The sequence below is a fragment of the Pangasianodon hypophthalmus genome, chromosome 11 (assembly GCF_027358585.1).
Source record: "Pangasianodon hypophthalmus isolate fPanHyp1 chromosome 11, fPanHyp1.pri, whole genome shotgun sequence".
NCBI classification, from domain to species: domain Eukaryota; kingdom Metazoa; phylum Chordata; class Actinopteri; order Siluriformes; family Pangasiidae; genus Pangasianodon; species Pangasianodon hypophthalmus.
Genome location: NC_069720.1, coordinates 16,740,144 through 16,765,958, shown reverse-complemented (window position 1 = coordinate 16,765,958; position 25,815 = coordinate 16,740,144). Strand labels below are relative to the sequence as shown.

General features: G+C 40.2%; 1 protein-coding gene across 4 annotated transcripts; it reads left to right on the top strand.

Moving 5' to 3' along the window:
- The first annotated feature begins 1,702 nt into the window (after window positions 1-1,702).
- On the top strand, window positions 1,703-22,805 carry tcf3b (transcription factor 3b). Of its 4 annotated transcripts, none has more exons than XM_026915175.3 (21): window positions 1,703-2,294; window positions 4,367-4,463; window positions 6,035-6,107; window positions 8,597-8,670; window positions 8,804-8,876; window positions 9,247-9,287; window positions 9,443-9,575; window positions 9,675-9,721; window positions 12,170-12,269; window positions 12,440-12,576; window positions 12,966-13,092; window positions 13,768-13,826; window positions 14,250-14,328; window positions 14,666-14,739; window positions 15,253-15,468; window positions 16,536-16,647; window positions 16,746-16,887; window positions 17,173-17,226; window positions 18,217-18,449; window positions 19,194-19,341; window positions 19,517-22,805. In XM_026915175.3, exons 2-20 carry the CDS (start codon window positions 4,389-4,391, stop codon window positions 19,337-19,339), a joined length of 1,995 nt encoding a protein of 664 aa, XP_026770976.1. In that variant the 5' UTR covers window positions 1,703-2,294; window positions 4,367-4,388; the 3' UTR covers window positions 19,340-19,341; window positions 19,517-22,805. The 4 variants fall into 4 exon arrangements, with proteins under 4 accessions (XP_026770976.1, XP_026770968.1, XP_026770985.1 ...); XM_026915167.3 differs by having other exon boundaries at window positions 1,707-2,294; window positions 15,256-15,468; window positions 18,214-18,449; XM_026915159.3 differs by having other exon boundaries at window positions 1,711-2,294; window positions 18,214-18,449.
- The last annotated feature ends 3,010 nt before the right edge of the window (window positions 22,806-25,815 follow it).

Genomic DNA, 25,815 nt, shown 5'->3' with positions numbered 1-25,815 from the left:
ACAAACTACTTGGAGCGTTTACAAGCTCTGTAGTGAACCTTGCTGTTCTTACATGAGCCCAACTACACTGCAAACACTAGTATACTACAATTATCACCTCTTTTTTATTTTAGGAAAATAACATATTATAGCATTATTTTTCTGATGTGAGGAATAGGACATTTTCTTTATTCAGTGGAAACAGTAAGGGTATGTGTAACTGCCATACACACTGCACACCATACAACACCCTGGGGGTTAATTATTACGATTTACTGAGGTTCTTTACTCAAGGGAAATTTATGTTATTATTTACCAATTTCTTACTTTCACTTCTCCCCAGTGAGCACCATCACCACAATTAAATGAGTTCAGTTATAAATTCATTACATATATGTAATGACTGTACACTCCCAGAAATAAAGTACCAAACTGTACTTCTCCTTGTTGCTGGGGTGCTCCCATGAAGGGTTGCTTCTTTTGTACCTTTGGTATCCATATTTATATATTTAAAAACAACAACAACAACAACAAAAAAAAAAAAAACTAAGGCACATAATCGGACCTTAAAGGCTACTGAGGTAATTTTAAAGCATTACTCTAAAACTAATTAAAGGTACACCACCTGCACTTTCCCAGGTAAAACATAAATACTAAAGGTACAAAAGAAGATGCCTGTCATGATACCAACCCATCAACAAATTACATTTCTGAGAGTGTGTATGGTTATTTTTATTTAACTTGGACCAATATATTAAAACCAATTAAACCTACTAAGTGTAAATTTTACATTTCATTTCTTAACACTGATTTTTTTTAAAAAAAATTGAACTCTGGTCATTTTTCTCCTGAATGGGATTCTTTAGAAATCATCATGAGCGTTACATAAACTGTAGTTACCCAGTTCCCTAACTGAGGCCACTCTCATGCGCCGTCCCAAACCGGATACTACTATACTAAACATTGTGGCAAAATGAGAGGCCACCAGACGCTACCTCAGGCTGCGTACTATGTAGTAGGGTAGTGCTCGGTTTGGGACGGAGCCTCTCTCGGTTTCTGTGGCCAGTCCTCCCCTCCCCCACTCCGTGTGACGATCCCAGTCTCCGCTCTGCCCCCCTCCCCTTCCCTCCACAAACCCTAGGAAGCTTTATGAATCACACAGGGAGGGAGAAAAGGCCACTTCTCTGGCCGTGTTCACATTCAGCTGCGAAATAAACAGTCGTGAGAAAACAGAAATAATACGAATGCGTTGATGCTGTCTAAATCCTCCCAACAGGGCACCCTTCTACAGTCCACTAACATTGTGTTTAGTGCACTAGTATTGTGAGTTAGTAGATACTGCAATTCTCTGTTTATAGTCTCAGAATGTACCTGTATCCAACAGGCAAAGTTTTATCCAAACGTCTAAATTAACGAGTGCACAAGGATTAGATTGTGCATCATTACTAGACATTCTAAGAGAAATGCATTCATCTGCTGGTCTTATTTTTAAGTAGGTTTTACCCCATGCTGAAATTTCAGTGCAGGAGGCGACGTTAACCAGAGCAACAAAACGATATCTCAAGCCCCTTCACACAGCCTCACTGGAGCACACCGCGGGCGTCACGAAAACGGGCGGGGCTTGACTGAACAACCGCTCTTTTCATTGGATGTCCTTGCCGTCTATTACTTCCCTTCGTTCTCCTATTGGCTACTGATTTGCGGGTTTATCTCTCCATCGCGTGCTGCTCCTGTAGCATCACAGCTTATTATCCTGCCATCTACGTCCGCCAAAATATATAGTTCGCACTGGTAATTCTTCTACTTTACACTTAACTGCGCGGTGTCTCTTGCACGGTATGTCTTAAATGCTTATTTCGTGCTTCCTGCCTGCTATATTTAGTTCTCACTTTTTCGAAAGAGGCGACACAATTGTTTTCTCCTCTGGGCATTTTGAAACTGGACACCGCTGGCGCTGAGGCCCCCTCTTTTCCATGCGGAGGAATACGTTGTTGCTGCTGACAATGTGGATGGAGGAGCTTTAAGATGTCTACTAGAAGAATGAATCCATCTCAATTGTAGCAACAAAAAAAGGGGAAGTCGTGTGGCTGGCAGCGAGCGGGTGTTTGGATACCGACCGGGTAGTTTGTACACTTTGTATTTACGACGCGGATTGCTTTGCCGAAGGATGAAGTGCAAATAGGAGACGTTTTATGGTGATCCAAAAGCTTTTCATGCACCGAGCTTCAAACCGTGCTCAAGTTTTGGTTTTTTTCCTCCTATGAGAGTCAGCCTTTCTTTATAACCGCTGGATGTGAAGCATCTCATAAAGAGAGGTAACATGCTGCATTTTGCTCAATCTTTGGTTTCTTTTGTCGAGTAGAGTGCACTGTGCGTAGGCTCCGTGTGTGTGTGTGTCTGTGTGTGTGTGTGTGTGTGTGTTAGTCATGAAGTCACTTATTGTTGTGTTGAACTTCCATTTCCTCTGTAATGGGTCTGAGCAATGAGAAAAGAGGGAAAAAGAGCGCCTCTGGAAAGGCGAGCTGAAGTTTTGTGTGTGATATAATGTGACTTCTGAGCAAATCTACCTCGACTCCACCGACTGCTGTGTTTTTATGTCAGTATAATGGTTTAGGAGTTAACTTTGTTTGACTGGTGCCCGACTTGCTGAACTGGGGCTGTCCATGCAAATTATTTGCTAGCGTTTCCAACATGCTTAATTTGTCGAGTAAACCAAGTTCAATTGGGCTGAACACACACACACTCTCTCTCTCCCTCTCTCTGTTCACAAACAGTTTTCAAACAGCGGTGGTGAAATGACTCGGGCTGTAGTCGCACGTTTGGCAGGAAATTCCTCATGTCCCCCCACCCCCACTGTACAGCCCGAGTCATTTCACCACCAGCCCTATCTCACTCCACTCCCTCTCACTCCATCAAAAAAATGTCTCCCACTAAAAGTTGACATTTTTCGTTGAGTTAGTAAGACGACTCCGCAGTTTTTTTGTTTTTTTTTTTTACTCATAACGACCAGCCTGCTTGGGTTATTTCCCCCCTCTCAGTCTTTGTTTATTAATAAAATACATATAAATGAGCCACTGGCTGTGAGTAATGGGCATTTCTCAGTGTTGCTTATGTCCACAATGTCGCACAAGATCCAGGATGTCGGGCAAAAAAAAAAAAACTTTCTGGTCTCTTTGCTGCTGGAAATGCTAGATGAGTTTATTACTGGTTATAAATAATTGTTTTATTATAGTACGGGAAATATTACTAGTTAAAAAAATCACCACATTATTATATGCCTCTTGTATGGGTTCAGTAATCCGTTTTTGTTGTTGTTTTCTTCATTTCTTTTCAGTCAGCTTGTTTTTTGAATCCTTCTCAATTCCCTCTGTGTGTGTGTGTGTGTGTGTGTGTGTTTTATCCCAAATCTCGTACTAAATAATAGGCTGTGTCAAAATGGCACGCGACCACAGGTTGCATACTAAAGCACTAAGCAGTATGTCAACATAGTGCACCACAACAGGTTGCATAGCCTGCTAATGTACTGAAGTAGTGCAGCAGAAATGGTTGCATACTACCACACGAAGTAGTACACAGTTTTTTTTTTTTTGTTGTTGTTGGTTTTTTTTTGGTTTTGAGTCGCAAATGTGTGAATAAAAGAATTTGATCCCAAATTAATGGAGGCTTTTCACATCCTCGACTTTGACTCTGTCAGTCAGGAGGAATATTGTCCCTCTTTTTGGCTTTTCTTTCATTCTGCTAAATGTGATTGTATCCTTGGTTGTATCCAGTGCTGTTTCATAAATCCACTTAAAAAAGAAAAAAAAAAAAATAAAAATTTGCTTGTTGAGCCTGCGCTTAATTCCTACACAAAGACATGTCAGTTTAGTGTGGAAGTCGATGCAAAGCAGTTGCAGAAGGCCTCACTTGAACACTGAGGAAATACCAGAGTGTGGAAAACACTGAAACTTAAGTGGTCACTTGAAAGACTTCTCTTAGTGGATGAAACTAAGGCTTGACTATTCGTTGTGGCACAGAACCAACACAAAAATGATTAATCGAGTGTTTAATCGGAATATTGATTTGCTATAGCACAGGAGTTCATGTTGACCCTGGGCAGATTCTTTTACTTCAGCTTAGTTTTTCTTCCAAGGCAAGGTCAAAGTTGTCATCCTGAAGATGAGATTGCATCAGGGTGGGGCAAGAATGTTCTGGACCTCTTAGTTTGACTTGTGTGCATTCATTTCATCTGTCAATAATTATGTTAATTGTCCTTCTAATTTATTGCTTTGGGCTAAGACACTTTGATGGACTGTTCCCAGTTGACATGTTTGCATTGCAGAAGCAAACCAATGGCATGAGATTTCATTTTCGTTTCGCTCACGTCAGTTAAAACTTTCTCTTGCAGGGCTCTTTAAAGACAGCGGGGCATGAACGAGCAGCAGGGCCACAGAATGGCGGTCGAAACAGATAAGGAACTCAGCGACCTTTTGGATTTTAGTGCGGTAAGAATAAGAAAGAGTGAATATGTGTGTAGGGGGGTGGGCCCACTGGGGGATTGGGGGTTGAGGCGGCGTGGAGTTTAGCTTGGTTGAGGAACCACTTGAAGTTCATTACCTGCTGGTGATCTTTCGTTGAAATGTGCAGCGATGTGTGAATGTGAGCCATGTTTTAGAATTTTAAAGGCTTGCATGCAAGCGAATCCTCCAATGTAGTGTGTGTAGTGAGGAAAGAACTGTCACACTGTGATGGTTCCTTTCATTTTAATGCTGAGTCCATGACTACAATCACTCATCACATGCTTTTGTTGTACAGAGTGTGCGTTCTAGATCCAGGTACCCAAAGACATTGTAGTATATTGTGCAAACATTTACTGTCAGCTTTGCTCCTAATTATGAGATATTTGTGCATCATGACAAGAATGTGGTGAACACTGTTGTGGTATGCTTACATTGTATTCAACCTACAAAAAAAGAAACCTACAAGTTTGTCATTTTAATGATTTTGCTTCAGTCGTTTAATCTACCACCTCGCTTTTTTTTTTCTTTTTTAAACAATTTTTAAAAATTATGCAGCTTAAACATTTTATTCTTCACTAGAATAAGGTCATTGTTGTTTGCCAGGTTGATATGGACACTTAAAAAAGCTAGCTATAATAATAATTTCATACCATTTTTTAATTTGCATTTTAATTTAAACTGTCCTTATTTCATTTGCTGGTGTAATCAGAATATGCCATATGTTTTCTTTATAGACATTCCCTGTTTTATTCCAGTGACTTTGATTAGCGTAACCTGAGATTTGTAGTCTACATAAATTAGTGATTGGGGTCTTTCCTTAGGTTTGCTGTAGGCTTTATTTGTACAAAAGCCAGGAGGGGTTTCTAGTTTGATTTAATTGTATTTATTTTTATATTTTAGATTAGTTTTATTATATTATCCTTTCCTTTAATATTGCAGGTACAGGGATGTGTAAAAAAATACCACATCCCACTCACTTTTATCAGGAATTTAAAATCAGTTATGAGTAACATCCAAGTAGTATTGCCCCAAAACAGTGTAGAAAATCTTAAAGAACGTGGACTGTGAAAGCTCTTTATTCTCCGTGCTCTCTAGGGCTGATGCAATTTTTTCCACAGTAGGAAGAAAAAAGTTCAAGGATGCCACGGCTAGGTCACTATGTTGGTGTTTCCAGAAACTTTGATTTAATTGATTTGCCCAGAGACGCTGTGTTTCTGATCAGGGCAAGAACAGACTATAAAATGAATACCTGTCGATCTCTGCGTGAGTCTGTTTGAATCCTGGTGTAGAAGTTACCCTTTTTTTTTTTTTTTTTTTTTTTTTTTTTTTTTTTTTTTTTTTTAAATCAAGAATGCATTAATTCTGATAAATCAGATTTTTTTTTATTCAAATGAGGACATGTTCTCCTACAGGGCTGTGGTCTTGATTTTTTTTTTTTTTTTATATTATTTTTATTTGTATATTTATTTGTTTTTGATATTGGAAATGAGCTGTGTTGAGGCCTTACTGCATGCTGTAATTTTTTTTTTTTAAACTGTGTCTTTCCTTTGCTCTAGATGTTTGCGCCCCCTGTGGCCAACGGGAAGACCCGACCAACCACGCTTGCCAGCAGTCAGTTTGGTGGATCAGGTAAGTTTCTCTTATTCCCATTATGAATATATTCAATTTCTGTTTTAATGTTATTGCAGCATTGTTACTACATTACATATCCCTTAATACATTGTCATGCAGGTCTCTAAAATAACTTAACATTAAAAGATCAAGTTACGGATTGCTTGATTTTTGTTTGCCAAACTTTACTTCCCACTTTCTGTGTTAATTCTTGACACCCGCACTGTATCATGTGATTCAGCCCCTTTACAGCTTTGTTAAAAGCTTGAGGTGTTCTTGCATTTCTCTCAGATTTTTTTTTCTCAGGACTGTGTTCTTTTCTCCCCATCGACACACCAAACATTTCCCTGAATGAGAACAATCTGAGAACAAAGGGTTAAATGGAGGTCTCTAAACGATTCCCCCACCCCACAGCATAAAACACTCCTCCCCCTGAACAACACTTTCTCCCCCTGCCGACTTGCAGGAAACGGCTCTGCGCTGAAACAAAGCTTCATCCTTGCCCCCTACCATCTCAAGAGCTCCACGACTGCACAGCATGAAGATAGCAAAGTACACGCTGAGAAAGATCAGTGACGTCTTTCTCAAATTTACCCAGCACTTATCTAACAATTAGTAAATGAATCCTTTAGTTCATGATCCGGTCAGTGGCCTGTTGAATTAACTTAGCCACATGAAATGTGTCCAGGCTTGAGAAGCTGACTCTAGACGACCTAGGGCTAGGAGACTTGGAGTGCTGTTTCTGGGTCAGTTTTGTTTTTATGTCCAAGTGGACATCTTATCCCAGATCAGTCAGATGTTTACAAGTCTTGGGCGGCAGCGGACCTCATTTTAATTCATTGAGCTCTGCAGAAGAGGATGTAACATACCTCTTAAGTTTACGTTCAAGTGTAAAAAGTTAAACTGCAAGAATTTCATCCTGAATGACGCAAAGGCCATCCATGCTGTGTCTGTTTCTTAAGACAAAAGTGCTCAGAAGGGTGCTAATTGCATTAAACCCCCCACCACTCACTCACTTTCCTGGTGTGTATCTGGACACCCGTGTTTGCGGGAGAGCTCTGCCCGAGTGGGCTCCTGCGGCCATCCTCTCGCTCACCTCCGCAGCTGCCTGTCTCTTCACCCGGAATGCACAGTGTTAAGACAGGACACAGCCCATTTCCCTCTTGCTCACACCTTTCCCGCCTAACACACGCTCACCTTAAATCAAAGCCTCTACTCTTCTGCTTGGATAGTTTGTGATTTCTGAGTGTCATTTCTGTTTGGAAGCCTCTGCCTCTAAATCTGGGATTTAACATATCCTGATTGCTTAGGTATAATATTTTGGTCTTCATTGTTGGCAGTGGTGTTTGAGTGTTTTTCTGATTCTAAACCTCCATCCTCAAGCTGTTACCAAATCTCTTAAGATTACCAGGAAGGATGTGAACCTATTTACAGCTTATTGAAACTGGAACCGAAAAAGACTGCACTTCATTTAAATTCATTCATTTATATCCTGTATTGAGTGTGAAAACTGCAAGCATCGTGAAGTATACTGTACTGACACAGGTTTTTAAACTTCACTGGAGGTCTGTAGAGCTGTCAAGGATCTGTCATAGATGCAAGCGAAAGCTTAAATCGAGTCCCTGCAATGATCAACCTACATGTAGCACCTCGCACTCACTCTGAATGACTTCCCTGCTTTCATGTTCCCACCTTAAATTATTTTATACACCATATTCTTTCACACGGCCGGTCGGTGCCCACTTCATTTGCCATGCCGCCTGCGTAGGCTTCATAGATCACGTCTGTCAGCGTGGATGTCGCTATTTGCACTGCTTTGTTAGCTTCATCACTCATGCTCAGCCTTCAGCCGCTGCGATCGCCGAAGCCCCCCTTCCCTCAAAAGGGGATTATGAATATTCATAAAGCAACTGCATTAATATGCACAATTATGCAAATCAGCATGCAATTAAGCTGTGTGTCTCCGGAGAGCTTAGCGAGCATTAAGGCATAAAACAGGGAGAGAAAGGAGAGGGTTAGATGAAAATTAGGCTCTGTATGCTTTCATAAATTCTTTCATAGTGGTTTTGGAAACAGATGCTGTATATGTCTTCTTATATGTGAAGCAGGTTGCAGTTACCCAAAAAAGCATTGCATAGCTGTGTATGTCATGCACAGAAATGTCTTTTCTATTATTTCCATTGAATGTCTTTGATCTGTTGTTTTTCGTTTTCCATTTTACATAATTTCTTCATTCTAATGAGCTCCTAATGAACAGACGCCCTCTTCATAGTCCTGGATATTAATTCTTGCTGAATGACATGGGTTAGCCCATTAGAGCTGTGTGATACTCCAGGATCAGATCCATAGCTTTAGCTCCTGTAATCGGAGATTCACAAACCAAATGTCAAAAGAAGCCCATGTGAATAAGCACAGAAGGAACTGAATGTTTTTTTTTCCCTACTTGAATCTGTTGAGCTTTTCTTTACCGTCTGTCACTAACTTTCCTGGCATCCTGTGTATTGCAGGATTGGATGAGCGCAGCGGTTCCAGTCCTTGGGCTGCTGGGGAGCAGGGCAGCCCTTCGTTCAACCATGGACGGGTACGTAAGAGACAGCATTTGTGAGAACGGATGTATGTAATAGATTGTGGTGTTTTTTTTTTTTTTTTTTTTTTTTTTTTTTTTTTTGGTGAAGTAGTTAGGAATTAACTTTTTTTTTTTTTTTTTAATACAGAGTTATAGCGAGGGCTCACACTACAGCGAGCATGATGGGCTGTCTTCCCCATTCCTCAACTCCGGAATTGGCGGTGGGTTTTCCTTTTTTTTTCAGAGCGTCTTTGTGTTTTTCTCTACATATGTGTCTGTCTGTGTGATGCTGAGGCCGCTGAGGCAGAAACTCTCCCTTGAGTTTTGACCAACAGTGCCTCTTTGTAGCTGAGCAAGGCCCCTACTTTCGGGGGAGGGGCTGACTCATAACTTTCACTACTGGCATTGGATTTTCTTTTGCTATTCTATTTTTTTTTCTTAAACAGAATTAAGAGATTTACTATACCTACTAACATGTATCATAATATCATAATACAATAAATAAATTATGAATGCACTGTGTGTTTTAGTCAATGTATTATGTTGTTACTGATAAAATATATATATATATATTTTTTTTTCTCCATACAGGAAAGAATGAAAGGGGAACTTATTCTTCATTTGGTGCCCAGGTAAGATGAAGAAAGAAAGAAAGAAAGTGGTGCTATTAGGGGAAAAACTCACCCTGACATTTGAGTGATCTCTCTGATCTGGTCTTAGCTTTTACGTGGTTGACTAAGAGTAGAGTAAATATTTCTCTGTGGTCTGCTATGTTCTGTCTGTGTAGCAAGGGTTCCTGCCTTCAGACATCGTGATGGCCAATGCTGATGCCATGTCTCCCTCAGGCCTGAAGTCTGGCTCTCAGTTTTACTCCACGTTCTCCAACAACCCCCGGAGACGCCCACCAGATGGAAACATTGGTAAGAGAAATATTAATGTGGCAAAACTGTGAACTTTCAAGCATGTAGCTCTGTGTGAGAATTCGCATGACAGCTTTGTGACCTTTCTTCTCTTTTCAGACACCCAGCCAAAAAAGATTAGGAAGCCACCAGGACTGCCGTCTTCTGTAAGTACAGTCATGTGAGCTGCCTCCAGATCCCCCTTCCCCCTCTAGGTCTCAGTAAGCAAGTTCAGCATCAGTAGTTTTGTGACAGGAGTCATGCACTTGCACTGTAACAAAGATTCGAGTCCACAGTAAAAAAATGCTCCGTGGTGTTGTACGGCGACAGCTCTCTTGTCTTCGTGGAGTCTGAATCCATGAATATGTGCAAAAAATAGCAGGGCCGTCGCACAGCTGTGCTCCGTAAGCTGTGAACATGCTTCAGCTAATTTGGGAAATGCTGAGGAAAAAAACACCAGGTCCAGGTGACTGGGGAATGAGCACGGTATTAATATTGTAAAGTTCAAAGTCTTGTAGGATTCCCAGCACTCGTCTGCTTTGACGTATATGTTTGCCAAGATTAGTAAATAATACTTTTGCCAGAGACTGCTGGCACACTCAGGGTGGAAAACGTCCATGTTGTGAAGAAACATATTTAAACAAAGTCATTGCTATAGAAATACACATCCAACAGTTTTGGACATGTTGTGTAAACAGGAAACGGTGGAACGTCTGACGGTTAAACTTATAAAAAACGTATTTGGCGAGGGGATTCTCTTGATTCAGCTTTACTGAAGGCCAGAATTTTATAAGGTTTAAGGCTTTGATAATGTTTACTAATAATGTTAAGCTGTGGCCCATTCAAAGAGAAATTGTTTTGTCTTGGTCCGAAGCCAAATGAGCTTACCACGTGCCCTCCAGACGCACATAATGCACCCCTCCCCCACCCTGTACACTAGCCTCCCATCGACCTAAGCCTGACCACACGACAATGTCCTTCCCTCTGCACGCTGGTACCAGAAGTGCGTCCCCCTTCTGTGCCCCATTTATTTGTTCCCTTCATTTTCTTCTCCCTCTTTGTCTCACTAACCTGTCTTCGCTCAGATTAATAGCCGCTGATGATCCTAAGTTGCAGCGCCCCCCCCCCCCCCCCTCTTTTTTTTTTTTTTTTTTTTTTTTTTTTTTTGTGTAGCGCTGCTGTTCTGGTAAGGCTCGGTCAGCTAGGTAACTTCCTGTTGCCCATCACCCACTCTTCCAGCAACATGGGCCACTCTCCTTAACTACCCTAAAGCCTGCACTGAATTTTCTAAGGCTCTTAGTGCGCTATATGGCTCATTTTGTCTTTATATTTAAAGGCTTGACATTTTCTACATTGTTCTTTGTCTTATGTGGCATAGTTTTTACTTTGGATTGCAGTAAAATCAAAGGCTTAGTTAGATTGATTCATGCTAGGTATCAGACTTAAATATTGGTTTCTAACAACACCTAAGTATTTTCTTTTGAATTTTTTTGGGTGGCAAAGGCTGTATCTCATTTTGTCTTCGCAGGCTCTCATCTCTAGCTACCATGTGACCAGCCAGTCTATTTTTTTCCACTTTTCCCCCCCTCCTTCTGCAAGACCTCTCCCCTTGTCACTTCTCACCACCTCCCCCTTACTCCTCTCTTCTCCCTCCCTCTCTCCCTCCCCCCCTCCTCTCTTCTCTTCAGCCCAGCTGCCTGTGGAGTTGGACAGGCTCCAGGAGCAGGCAGATGGCTCTGTAATTAGAAGTGCATCTCTCCGTTCCCTTCCCACTTCTCCCGGTTAAATCAAATTACAGGAAAAAGAGAAATATCAGTTTGCTGGATTTGTCAATTCTCCACTGGGCTCCAAACTACTCTCCCCCCGGTATTCGGATGTGCAGAGCGTTTCATACAAATCATACATGGCAAGAGTATATGGTGGCCCTTTATGTTGGAGCGTGTGGTATGTGGTGGCGTGAGGTTGTTTGCGTGAGGTGTGCTGAAGAAATACAAATCAGCATCTTGAGCCGGAAAATGAGTCTGAAAATGTCTTTTTCCCCCAAACTGCCAGTGGTTGTGGGTTCTGCTACATTGATTCTTGATTCTTTTATTTGTTATTTTGATTTATTCAATCTGGTCAGTTGAGGAAAAAATATGACGCTTTAAATGGGTGCCATAGACACAGAGAATGATTCGCTTGATCCTGTAGAGCAATACATCCCGAGGGTGCTTGACTTGATCTGGATGAGGCTTTTAGAGATGCCCTTTTGTACGCACCCACCCTCTCCTGATTTTGGCTCATGGGAGAGAGCAAGAGGATGCACAGACTGTGCCGCGACATGGCTGTGGCACCTTTCCCAGCATGCTGTGTTCCCAGTCCCTGTCACTTTATCTGAGGGAGCACTGTGGAAACACTTGCACACGTCATTAGCCCAATATATAAATTATTAAAGAAAATAAATAGATGTGAGAGCACTTGACAAACTCTTTGGGCCCTTTTTCGGTTCTCTCGAGTGCTGAATAGCTGAAGCATGCACAGCTGTGCAGATATTGCTGTTTAGGTCATTATACAATTGTTCCCTTAAGCGCAGATGCAGATTTGTTGCTTCAGTATGGGGTTTTATTTTGGGCCAGGTGTATGCCTCCACATCCGGTGATGAGTATCCTCGAGACGGCGCTGGATATCCACCTTCCAAACCGGGTCCTGTGTACCCCGGCTCTTTCTACATGCAAGGTGTGTGAATTTCAACAACATGGACTGAATTCATGGAATTCTAATTCGTACAGTTTTTCAAGAGAATGTTTAAAAAAATTTAAAAGGAGATTATTTACTGCTTTCTAATTGTACTTAATGTAGTCATATATGTATGTGTATAAACTCTATTTGTACTTTCACGCTAATAGAGGGTCTGCACACTTCCTCTGACCCCTGGGCAACTTCTGGGCCTCTGGGCCAGTCAGGCTATTCGGCCATGCTGGGCAACTCACCCCACATCAGCCAGCCAGGCTCCTTCACTGCCATCAATCCACAGGACAGGATGGTGAGTCCCTCTCTGGTCCATTACCTTGCTTAGCCTGAGCCATTAAAGCAAGCAGTTTTGTTTCATGCTTTTGTTCTCTGTGATTGCTGGCAGAATTAAATAGGTTCTGCTCTCATAAGCATTTGCATCTTCCAAGAGAATCTGGTTAATGTAGTCAATAATTTTTTCACAAATGTTAAAGTATCAACAGTATTTCCAGTATATACTGATTTTCAGGGAAAACAACCTTTTATCCAATGCGGTAATTCCATAGGTATTATTCAGGTACTACAAATTACATTATGTTTCTGTTCAGTGTTGTAGTGTTATAGACTAACAAGCCATTACTACTGATCCATTACTACTGATTGATCCTGTGTAATAAATGTGGTGCGATCATGTCATTCCAGAAGCGCCAGCCGCTGCCTCTCTCCCCACAAAACTACCCTCTCCACGGCGCTGACGTCAATGGCTTCCATTCAGGATCGGGAGCATACAACCACACATCGTCCATTAATGGAGCAGACAGCATTATGGGTGTGAAACCATTCATATGTCTTGGGTTTAAGTCACACATTTTACTATGCCTTTTTGACCTGCCTAAAGATTCTTATTTGACACATGATGCTGTCATGGGTATGACATTTTGAGTGTATGTATATTAAGAAGGACAGCATTAAATGGTTTGATTTGAGCTGTAGAGTTCTTCTCAACATGGAGAAGAATAAGTGGTTTCATATATTTTTTTTGCCCAAGACACCTGTCAAAATACACCAACATTTTGTTCATAAAATAACATTAGCTAAGTTGGTAGGTTCTGTGGCTAAAAGTTTCTAGGTATCACATCCTGTAATAATTTGCATATGAGATGTGTTTGCTCCGAAGCCATTAAATCTATTTTATGAAATCACAAGCTAAGCTCATGTAAGGTTTTTGCAAATGTTTGGAGAAAGACTTTTTTTTTTTTTTTTTTTTTTTTTTTTAAATACAAAGTGAATTCAGCACTGTTTTAAGAGAACTCAACACCTATCTGTATCATTACAAATAATTCTTTGAAAAATCCCGTTTTGTATTCATGGGCACTTTAAATTGGGTTTAAGCAATTCTTATTTTTCACAGCTTAAATATGCATATTTAGAGCTTACCTGATGTGGAGTGGTATTTCTAAGGGTTAGTAATTAACTTTTCTATTTTTTTCTCCACCTCTTACAGTCAGTAGAAGTTCAGCTACAGGCAGCTCAGGTGATGAGATTGGAAAAGCCCTAGCCTCGGTGAGTGGAGACTCGTTAGTTTCTCAAGTCAAGTCAAGTGGAGTTTGTCATGTCAACCATATACAGCAATTAGTACATAGTGAAACGAAACAACGTTTCTCCAGGACCAAGGTGATACATAAGACAAACCCAGAACTACACAGAACTACAAGGGACTACAGAAATTTACATAAAGTGCACAAGTGCAGACATGTGCAGACAGCACAATACAGTGCAATGACTACTGCTTTTCGGGCTGTGTTTAAAACTTTTGATTTACTGGTTTCATTGCTAGAGTATTTAAACTAGAGTTACTAATTGTGTTGGATACTGCTGGAGATGCTATTGCTCATCCTAGCCCCTCACCCATACACCTTTATATCATACTTGTGGTGGTTTAATGAAAATAACTGGGGCCACTCACAATATGTTTACTTATCACAGATCTACCCTTCAGACCACAACAGCAACAATTTCCCCTCCACACCCTCCACGCCAGTCGGCTCGCCCCAGGGCATTGCAGGTATGTCACATGCAACATTTTCCTAAACCCTGCCTCCACTCACAGTACTGTGTTGGTCATATGGCCAGTTTGTGTCACTTCTTGAAATGAAACTCCAAATTAACTTCTTTTACTATATATGGAATGTCAAGGGGAATGTGATGTTGGAGGAAAGGCAGATATTAGAATAGCACTTTACTGCTTCGGTGTTTGTGAGCACATGCCTAGACTGTAAATGAGCTCCCCTCTAACTTCCCCAAACACATCCTTGGAGTGCCCTCTGCTGTTCCTGATTTGGTACTGTAAGTCAGTTGTTGGATATTTCTTGCTTGATTCATGTTGATGTTCTATTTGGCAGGTGCTTCTCAGTGGCCAAGATCTGCTAGCCAGACAGCCCTTTCACCTAGCTATGAAGGGGGACTACATGCACTTGTGAGTATCAAGAACCTTTCTTGAGCCTTACAAAATAACCATATATTAAACCATGAAGTGGGGGGCACGGTGGCTTAGTGGTCAGCACATTTGCCTCGCGCCTCCGGAGTTGGGGGTTTGAGTCCCGCCTCCGCCCTGTGTGTGTGGGGTTTGCACGTTTTCCCCGTGCTTTGTGGGTTTCTTCCGGGTACTCCGGTTTCCTCTCCCAGTCCAAAGACATGCATTGTAGGCTGATTGGCATTTCCAAATTGTTCGCGGTGTGTGAGTGTCTGTACGTTTGTGCCCTGCGATGGGTTGGCACCCTGTCCAGGGTGTCCCCTGCCTTGTACCCCGAGTCCCCTGGAATAGGCTTCAGGCTACACCCTGTGTAGGATAAGCGGTACAGGGAATAGATAGATGGATGGATGGATGGATAAACCATAAAATAAATAGTCATGAACAGCAAAAAAAAAAAAAAAAAGTGTAATTTTTATTTTGTTTTTGTTGTGCTTACTTTCTGCTTTACTTTAACAGCAGAATAAAATGGAGGACCATCTAGAGGAGGCCATCCATGTGCTGCGCAGTCATGCAGTGGGTCAGGGCCCAGGCTCAAGCCTTGGTGGAGCCCACTCAGAGGTCCACAGTCTGCTGGGTGCTGTGTCTTCGTCTGTTCATAATGGAGCCCTGGGAAGCCTTGGCCAGGGCTTCCCTGGTGCCGGGCTGGCTCTGGGCAACAGACATCCCGCTATGGTGAGTGCACCAAGCACCTGGACAGGGAGTCATTCTGGTATTGGCACTATTCATCAGATTACACTGATCTGCTGTGACATCGAAAAGCAACACTGTATTCATTCTGGTGTTAGTTGTGCATAAAGTATCTCTAAAACAGTATTTTTAAACAGTCAACACTTCTTGACTGGCTGATTCCAATTGTATAGTGGAGTTTAGTTTAATTTTAAACTCATTGCTAAATTTTAAATCAAAAAATTTCTGACTTTGTCAGAAAGTCCTTAAAGGACAGATTCACGTTACACGTTACAAGAGTTACATGCCAATTTGAGTTACGAAATAGGTTTGAAGTCTTTGAATCCATAATATGATATCCATCTGATATGCAAATTAGTACAGGATGACAAGGTTTCTAAAATTTTTATAGCTACAGAACCTGTATACAAAGCTAGGTGGCTAGCTAACTTGGCTAATGTTAGTCATGAGCAAAATATTGGCTGTTGTATTTTAATAGCTTTGGCTGTTGACAAATTGTTTAGAACAGTGTTTCTTAAAGTGTGGCCCAGGGACCCCGGGGTTCTGTGAAGAATAGCCTGGGGTTCCATGATTTATTTATTTATTTACTTTTATTTGGTCAAAGCAGTGCAAACCACAACCCACCATTATGAGAATGTTTATATTTATTATTGAGTTCTTATAGTTATTCTCCTGTTTGATTAGTCAGTTGGGTTTAATCTAGACCTTAAAAATGTCAGTTTGTTTCCAATAACAATTTTAATAAAACTGTACTCAGTGGGGGGAAATAATAGGAAGTTCTATGTCTCTAATAAATAGCTAAAATATTATTGTACCCATTTAAATAATGTTCATGAAATAACTCTGTACTGAGAAGGTTCTCTGTAATCTTTTTTTCTTTATTATTATTTATTAACTAGTTGGCTAGGCAGCATTGCTACTTTGCCAAATAGGCCTTGCCAGAGAGCAAGAAGGTAGCAAATGGCATAAAACAGAATTAGACTGTATATTAAAATGCACTTACAAACACACGTGTTCAGTAACTTTTCTCTGTGTTGACCTGTGTTTGTTAGGGTGGAAGTCACCATGATGACCCTGCGTGCCTCCCTCCCAGCAGCAACCTATTACCAACATCCCACGCCTCGGGCACCCCACAGCCTGCAGGAGCACCAGAGGGCTTCACTAGTCAGTACCAACCAGATCTAACCAAATGACCTTCAGATATGCACAGAGATGTATGGTTGTGGTTTGCTTATGTTTTTATGCTGGCTCTCTGACTGCAGGTTTGCCAGGAGGCGTAGCCACACACTCCTCAAACAGTGCCGAGATTAAGAGGGAAGACAAAGAAGAGGACGAGAACTCCTCCATTGCAGATAAGTCTGAAGAGGAAAAGAAGGATCCCAAAGTGTCTCGCAGCAGAACAAGGTGTGAGATCACTTTGTGATGTTACATTTCTTTGAAACATTTGACAGATTTGAGAATTGTGTATTGAGTATGCCTTCCAAATCTTACATGCCTGGAACGGTGACTGTTTAAATCATACCTTAATCCTCCAGTGAACTGTGTGTAATGCTGTATTTGCGTGTTAATGTGTTCATGCTCTTGAACAAAGGGCCGAGTCTATTTTCGAAGTGTCTGGGCTTATCCCCGGCACACTGCTCCCTCTCATGGTCTTCTCCCTCCCCTCCCCAATTCTCACATTGTTTTCAGAAAGGAGGCGTTTTCCCTCCAGGTCCATTCAAGTGTTTCAGACCAGGGAGAAGAGTAAGTCTATCTCCCACCAAAGAATGCACTGCTGAGACGCCTCAAGATCAAATAGTCAATCGTATCTCTTGTTATAAATTTTTTTTTGAATGTATAGAACATACACACATCATAGTAAAAACATTCAGACATGTCTGACAATTCACCAGTGGTGAATGCTTTATGCAATTGGTACAAACTGTCTTACGATTAAATTTTATGATTTTTACTGGTTTAAAGTAAAATTATTTGTATTTGTGAAACTAGACATGCTGATAACGTGTATAATAGTGTTCACTGATACACATGAATGCTGAACTATATAGTATCAGTTTAAGTGAAGTGGAATGCAGTCTTTCTCTTTCACATAACACACACATACAAAACTACATTTGCTGTGTTTGTTTTTTGCCACACCACTGGTTTAAACATGACATTCACATCATTTTTTGCCTTGCCCCAAATGTAATCTATCGGTCGAGGCATGTTTTGTGGCCATTTTAGAGCTGCAAGGCTATCTATAGCACCGGTATCAGTTTAATGCAAAGTGCATATGTAAATCATCATTTACTTGCATATATGCTTTATTATGTACGGTTATCAATTAAAAATGGAAGCAGTAGCAGTGATCCTGAAGCCAGTTTCATGGTGGAAATCTATTTTGTTATCACTCTACATAAGGAGACTAAGTCTAATCAGACTTGATTAGTTTGAAAGCAGACTTGTACATTAATTGGAATTCTGATTTAGGGCATTGTTTATGTACACTTAGCGCTACTGAGCAAAACCATGTCTTTAGAGGCAAGTCTGTTAGATTAAGCATTTCTTACTTGTCAATAGACTTGCAGCTCTTGTGTAATAATATTGAAGAAAACTTGTAAACATGTCTTAGCTAATTAATTTTATTTGCAGTAACAGAAAATCACTTTATATTAAAGTCTAACCTGTGCTTAAAAAAATGGTCATGAACACATTTTTAAACTTGACCTCCTTTTCCCCCCTTGATAGTAGAGATGATGAGGATGATGAAGATTTGCCCGCCGAGGTGAAACTAGAAAGGGAGAGAGAGCGGCGTGTGGCCAACAATGCGCGCGAAAGGTTGCGTGTGCGAGACATCAACGAGGCCTTTAAAGAGCTGGGCCGCATGTGTCAACTGCACCTGAGCACTGACAAACCGCAGACCAAACTGCTCATCCTTCACCAGGCCGTCAACGTCATCCTCAATCTGGAGCAGCAAGTGCGGGGTCAGTGCTGGCTAAGTCCCGCTTCAAGTGTTTAGGATTACTGTCAGTCATTTGTACTGCAGTATGCTTGTCCAGTGTGTTATCCTTAGAATATATTTTATATATAATCTCTAAAGGACTATTTGGAGGGTTAAGAGTTATAGACTTGCCCATTTTGGGCGTCTTTGAGCTCACATATGTATAATCGTATATGTATACATTTATGTGAACCCTGTGACACAGCATGAGCAGCAGCCTGAAACAGTGTGGTTGGCTGGTTTTGCATGTATTGGAGGAAGCATGTGTTAGCCTTCAGCCTTGCTGATTGGTAGCTGTTGTATGATGTACATTGGGAAGAAAAGGGGGGAGGGAGGATGGATAGATAGATAAATAAATAAATAAATGAATACATACATACATATATTACTCACATTACTTGTGCTCAAACTAATCCAATCTGTATACTGCATAGGCTTAGATGTCTATTTATGGGTTTTCTTGCAAGAACTTTGTAGAAAGATAAGGTTCATGTCCTATAAAGTTGACCAAAGACGACTTGGTGATAATAGTGCTATAGATTGTTATTACAAACTGGAGAATCCACTATGAGGTCTGTGAGAATTGTCAGAACATTTGGTTACCGTGCACATTCGTGTATTGTAGGTTAAAATTACAATTACAGTTAACAACAAAGCCCTAATATAGATTCTGTTGTCTCTTTTCCTTTTGCCCTCTGTCTCTACCTTCCTTTGTTTTTTTCTCCAGAGCGCAATCTGAACCCGAAGGCAGCGTGTCTGAAACGACGGGAGGAAGAAAAGGTGTCTGGTGTGGTGGGTGACTCTTCAATGCAGCTGCCAGGACCTCACCCTGCTCTGGGAGGAGATGGTCACAGTTCTGTCGGTCATATATGATGGTAGGTCTATAGAGGTTCAAGATGATTGATGACAGTTTTTTCACTAGTATTACGTGTTCTCCTGTTACTTCTGTTTCCGTTCCCTGGTGATTATTGTGTTAGGAAATGATCAGGTTTTGAGTTGACTGATAAAGTTGTATCTAAACAACCAATGTGAATATGACTTATTTTGCAGATCATTGGCTCATGGAAGAAGTGGCCTTTTTTATCTCTTCCTTCATCCTCTTTAAAGTTTGTGTGTGTGTGTTTTCACACATGTTGACTTGGAAAGTGTATCGTCCATGAAGTGTAAGAGGTGCATCTTCACACGTCCAGAAACACAAGTGTACTGCCAAACTGACAACCCATTTTGCTGCACTCCTGATTGTGATTACCAGCGTAAATGTGAAGAACTCTGTGTATTTTATTTTCCTTTTTTTTTTGTATTTTTCTGCTTCCATGAACTGATGGAACACAGGGATAGATATGTTGTATCTACCATGGACAATTTACCCCACAGCTGAGAGTATGAGGGGATAAACTTACAAATGTCAAAATTTAATCAAGGATTTGTGCCTAAATAATTGTTACATTTTTATAAGAGACACTGAAGCAAATTGCTTACTTGTGTGGAACAAATCTGTTTGGGAGTTGCTTGTAAATGAGCAATGTTTTTATGTAGCTTGGCATTCCCTGCTTAAAGGTACAGTCTTACATGTGTTGTGTAACCAAACCCATGTGAAGTGGGAGAGAACCTGTGGTGCTTTTTGGGGACTGCATTTCCCAACATGCCCTAGGTCTGTATTTAAAGGGAGAAAGCTCACAGGCCAGCTAAAGTCATCAGACTCTTGTGAAACTAATGGTTTCAATCAAAGCTGAGATTTTTCTTTTTCAAATAACACTTCAGATTTTTCAAACATCAGACTGTGATCATTCACTGTTCTGCCAGTCAGAGCAAACACAAAGCTCATGAGAGCACTCAGAAAATGTCTGTTAAATTAAGACCCCAGTTGGAAGTATTTGGTACATTTCTGAGTAAATTCACCAGTGTGTGGTGTGTGAGCCTCAGCATTCCTGCTTGTTTCCAGTTATCTTTTCTCCTCTATAAACACAGAGTGAAGCCCTGATGCCCAGCAGTGTGAGAGTTAGAACATTATTTCAGGGTTATCCTGTTGTCAGCTTAGTAAGTCTGCTGATATAGCTGAAGATACTCTGATTTGCAGAGAGTAAGTACTCCAGCACACCTCTCATTGTTCTCTTGCCCTAACTTAAACACCAGTTCAAAGCATTTTCTGAAAAGAGGCGTACATGCTCTAATCGACTGTTGTTGCCAAAACACTGAAACCTCATTATGTCCACCTCACACATGCATAAAGGATATTATTTCAACTTGAGCAAAATGTAAGAACATATATATAAAAAATATATATTTTGTTAGTATATACATTGTAGATTTATAAATAAAAAAAATTCACTATTAATTTGAAGTGTAGAAGTCTATATTGTTCAAGTGAGAGAGCAGGGCAGGGTATGATAAAATGACTGGAGAAGTGCATTTCAGAATGGCCCTGGATTATTTACGCAATCTCCATATCTCGTCCATTCTGTTCAGCTGCGCTCCACTGACCACGGACAGCATCTGTATGTGTAACGTTTACTCTCTACGTTGCTGTGTTTAGGCTTCATTTAGCTCTGTCACAAAAACAGGTAAAGGATTGAATTAATTCTAATGTTTTAGAGTTCTTGGAAGCCTGTTGTGTCAAAACATTGTTACTGATGGAAGAAAATCTTTCCTTTGATTAGGGAAGGCGGGTAACACAGTTATGACACTGTCTGTAATTGCAATTCCCTTAATACTGAATTTTTTATGGAATGAAATATAGTAGTTATTAAGCAAGTATTACCCAGCTCTCATCTCAGTTTTGAACACATTATGCAACTGGTTTTGAATGTACACTCAAATATAGATTATACTCCTTATTTGCTGTACGTCGAATATTGCCAGTTCAGTTATATTATTTCATTTGACAGTATATAATCTATCCATTTCTGATATAAAAACAGATTTTTTTTTTATCTTGTGTGATTACATGGATGGTTTAATGTATGTGAGATAATACAGTGTTAGAAATTAACACGTCTACAATCTTGTCTATTGTGGACACTTAAATACCGATATTTGTTTTCAAAAAGAGATTATAGGAATGCATATTGATTACAGAGGGAGGGATGCATAATTGACCTTTTGAATATTTTCAGTGTGGCCTTCTCATTCTCAAGGCAGTCATATTTGGTGCCTTATTAGTGCCTAAATTTATTTTTCTTCTGAAATAATATTCTTCATTTATCTTTAAAATGTTCTGAAGTGCTCAAAGTAAATGTATGACTAAAAAGTCTCTCGACTGACATTTCATTTTTCAGGAAAAATGACTCAACTGTTCCATAAAGTTATAAATTTCTGATTAGGTATGTGTGATTTGTCAGTAATCTGACACATGTGGTTGGACTTACTTTTTGTTTACTTGTCTAAGCCCCCTTCCCCCCGATCCCATTTCTTTCTGTTGGTGTCTGTTTCCAACGGCTTATGATTTGGAAAGCATGTCAAAATATGGGAGAAGGATCTTCCATTTTGAGGATTGTTTAAACACTAGACTGTTGGCAGTATTTTTCACCACCAGACCAATTTATAAACACTTTAGAAATGCCGTATTGTAGGACTCTAGCAGTGAGCACACAAATTAGCTTCTGGGTGGAGATTTTATTTATTTATTTTTTTTTAAACCCAGAGAAAGATCAATTGTCTGAATTCTATAAAATGAAAAACAGACTTGTTCTGTCTGACTTTGCTTTTGTCGCCCACATGAGCTTAAAGAAATCAGTCACTGCATCTTCCATGAAATACAAAAATTTTTTAAAAAGTTTTTTGTTTGCTGGTCCAGTTGCACAAGCGAGACATTACAGAATGATGGAGAAAGTTATTTCCAGAGAGGCTGCATTTTGGGACATCTAATGATTTTTCTCATTTTAAATTTTGTTTACAATCACTATAAATGTGTCACACAAATCTAAATTTCAGCATTCGCCAAGTCTTGTTAAGCATGAACATGCATGTCCTGTGGCAGTTTATATTTTTATGGGAAGTGTTCCAGCTTTTCAAAATGCAGCATTAATTACAACTGCTGTTGTATCTGAAGCAAAACGTCCTGCCCGACATTTCTGTGCTAATACACCACTGTTATGCTAACACTTTGAATAGGGGACATGAACAATACAGAATACTGCTGTTGTGGCTTCAGAGTGCCTCCTGGGGTGTGTGTGTGTGCGTGTGTGTGTGTATGTGTGCGTGGGTGTCTTCTCAGTCTCTTATTTCTGTCTTTTGTTTTTATAAATATATATATATATATATATAAGTAGGTATTAAGATTCTGTCCTGTATATAACAGTAATGTAGCAATAAATGTGCCATTTTTAATAACAAAATTCTACATTTTTTCACTGTCTGGGTTTGAATCTTGTATACCTTAAAAAAAAATAAATAAAAAACGTAATAGAAGGCGTAGCATTATTTTGACAGCCTTTACTGCTTCCTCAACAAAGGGAAGAAAGGGAAGTTCTAAATCAGCTTGTAAATCAAAAACAGTGACTGGCTGGGTCAAGTTTTCATAGTCAAAATATCTGTTGTCCACTGAATCCCAAATTGCTCCCTACTTCTTATACACTGATCAGCCATAACATTAAAACCTGCTGCCAAAACAGCTCTGACCTGTTGAGGCATGGACTCCATAAGACCTCTGAAGGTGTGCTGTGGTACCTGGCACAAAGACGTTAGCAGCAGATCCTTGGATCTGTCGATGGACCGGACTTGTTTGTCCAGCACATCCCACAAATGCTCAATCGGATTGAGATCTGGGGAATTTGAAGGCCAAGTCAACACTTTGAACTCTTTATCATGCTCCTCAAACCATTCCTGGACAATTTTTGCAGTGTGGCAGGGCACATTATCCTGCTGAAAGAGGCCACTGCCATTAGGGAATATTGTTGCCAGGAAGGGGTTTACTTGGTCTGCAACAATGTTTAGGTAAGTGGTATGTGTCAAAGTAACATTCACATGAATGTCAAGACCCAAGGTTTTCCAGCAGAACATTTCCCAGAACATCACACTTCCTCCGCCAGCTTGCCTTCTTTCCATAGTGCATACTGGTGCCATCTCTTCCCCAGGTAAGCGACTCACATGCACCCAGCCATCCACGTGATGTAAATGAAAATGTGATAACATTAGACCAGGCCACCTTCTTCCATTGCTCCATGGTCCAGTTCTGATGCTCATGTTCCCATTGTAGGTGCTTTCAGCGGTGGACAGGGATCAGCATGGATACACTGACTGGTCTGCAGCCCCATACGCAGCAAGCTGCAATGCACTGGCAATGCACTGGCAATGCACTGACTGTTGTAATACAGTGGATATAAAAAGTCTACACACCCCTGTTAAAATAAGCTGTTGTAAGTTTTTTATTTTTCCCTTTTTTCCCTAAAATGTTTCTGATTGTTTTTCTGATTGTTTTTTTTATATGTTGTAATATCACACTGATGGTGGAAAAAGATCTGATATGATTTATCTTTTTATTTATATTTTTTTTTATTTAAACATCACAAAAACCTGCTGTTTTAACAGGGGTGTGTAGACTTTTTATATGCACTGTATATCCTGCCCCTTGACAGGTGCCATTATAGTGAGATAATAAATGTTATTCACCTGTGAGTGGTTTTAATGTTATGGCTGATCGGTACAGAGCATATATTATAGTAGCCTCTATGCCTTGTTTAGCAATTGGGAATTTGGCTTAAATTTTGTTACATCTGAACTGAATCTGATTGGTCAGAAGGTGTGGATTAATTTTCTATATCAGCAGCTCTGGCGGTAGTTCCAGCTGTAATTCAAATCAGAATTTTATTAATGCTCTTGGTTTAATACATTATTGTTTCTATGGTAACATCTCATTCACAGGGACTTGTATGGTAGAAGCTCATAATCTATGACTAATAATAAACTGATTTTTAAAATGTGTTATGTAACAAAGAAAATGTATCATTGTTGATATGGTGTAGTTGTCTTTAAGGAGACATTTATTTAGTATTTATGGAAAGAGGCTCCAGTGTGAGCATTTTGTCAATAAGTTTTCTGCCATAAAAGTCTTCAGGACTGCGCCATCCAGTTTCTCTGTAACATGAGAAGATGAGGGTTTTTTTTTTTTTGTCAAATTCTTTTCAAGAGAAAAGAAAAAAGAGCCTGGGAATGTCTGTTTGATGTAAGTAAATGCTAATAGTCTCGCAACATTAAATGAAGTGTGTGGACACCCGATGATCACACCCATATGTAGGTCTTCTCCAAACTGTTGCCACAAAGTTGAAAGCACACAATTGTCTAGAATGTCTTTGTATGTTGTAGCTTTAAGATTTCCTTTCACTGGGACTAACAGGCACAAACCTTTTCCAGCATGACAATGCCCCTTTGCATAAATGTAGGTTCACAAAGAAATGGTTTGTCAAGGTTAGTGTGGAAGAACTTGAGTGGCCTGCACAGAGCCCTGACCTCAACTCCACTGAACACCTTTGGGATGAACTGGAACCCTAACTGTGCACCAGACATCCTCACGCAACACAAGTGCCGGACCTCACTAATGCTCTTGCAGCTGAATAGGCAGAAATTCCAAAATCTAGTGGAAAGACTTCCCAAAGGATTGGAGGCTGTTATGGCAGCAAAGGGGGACTAAATTTGGAATGGGATGTTCAACAAGCTTTGGAATTTGGAATGGGATGTTCAACATGGATATGAGGGTGAGGCGTCAACATACAAATAGTGTATGACAATGTTCATTACTAAATTAAAAATTGTAAGTGGCATTGACTGCATGACAACCCCATTGTTGATTATTTTCCTATAACAGCATAATATGTGTTTTACTACTTAGACATAACCTCAGCTTAATGTGAATACAGCTGTTGTTGTTGTTGTTGTTCTTTAATCATCTTCAGCAATATGACTGGTTAAGAGTTCATACTCACAGAGAATCTGCCTATTGCATAGTGTCTGCTGAAATATCACCCAAACCCAAACATTAGGCAGGCTGAAAAGCAGGCTGGGAAAAAATACATTTAGCATCAGAGGTTAAAATTTTGTGCAAATTTTGAGCATTAATTTGATGTTACATTTCTACCAAGACCTTTAAAGGACTCCAGCTATAGTGGGCTGCATGCGTTGTGGCTCTGATCTATTTCAGATATCAGTGGCTTGTTCTGGATGATGTATCCTACAACTATTTCAATTTCAAGAAGGACTAGAAGTTGTGCTGTACAATAGATGTAATGGTGTTTCACCTTCTTCTTTTTCTAATGAGCCAAGTGAGGCAGTATCTAAACATAAATGGGTGAGAATAAGTAGGCTGAGAATTGAAATCTTTATTTAAAAGCCCAGTAGTGGTTCACTTGTAGTCCTGA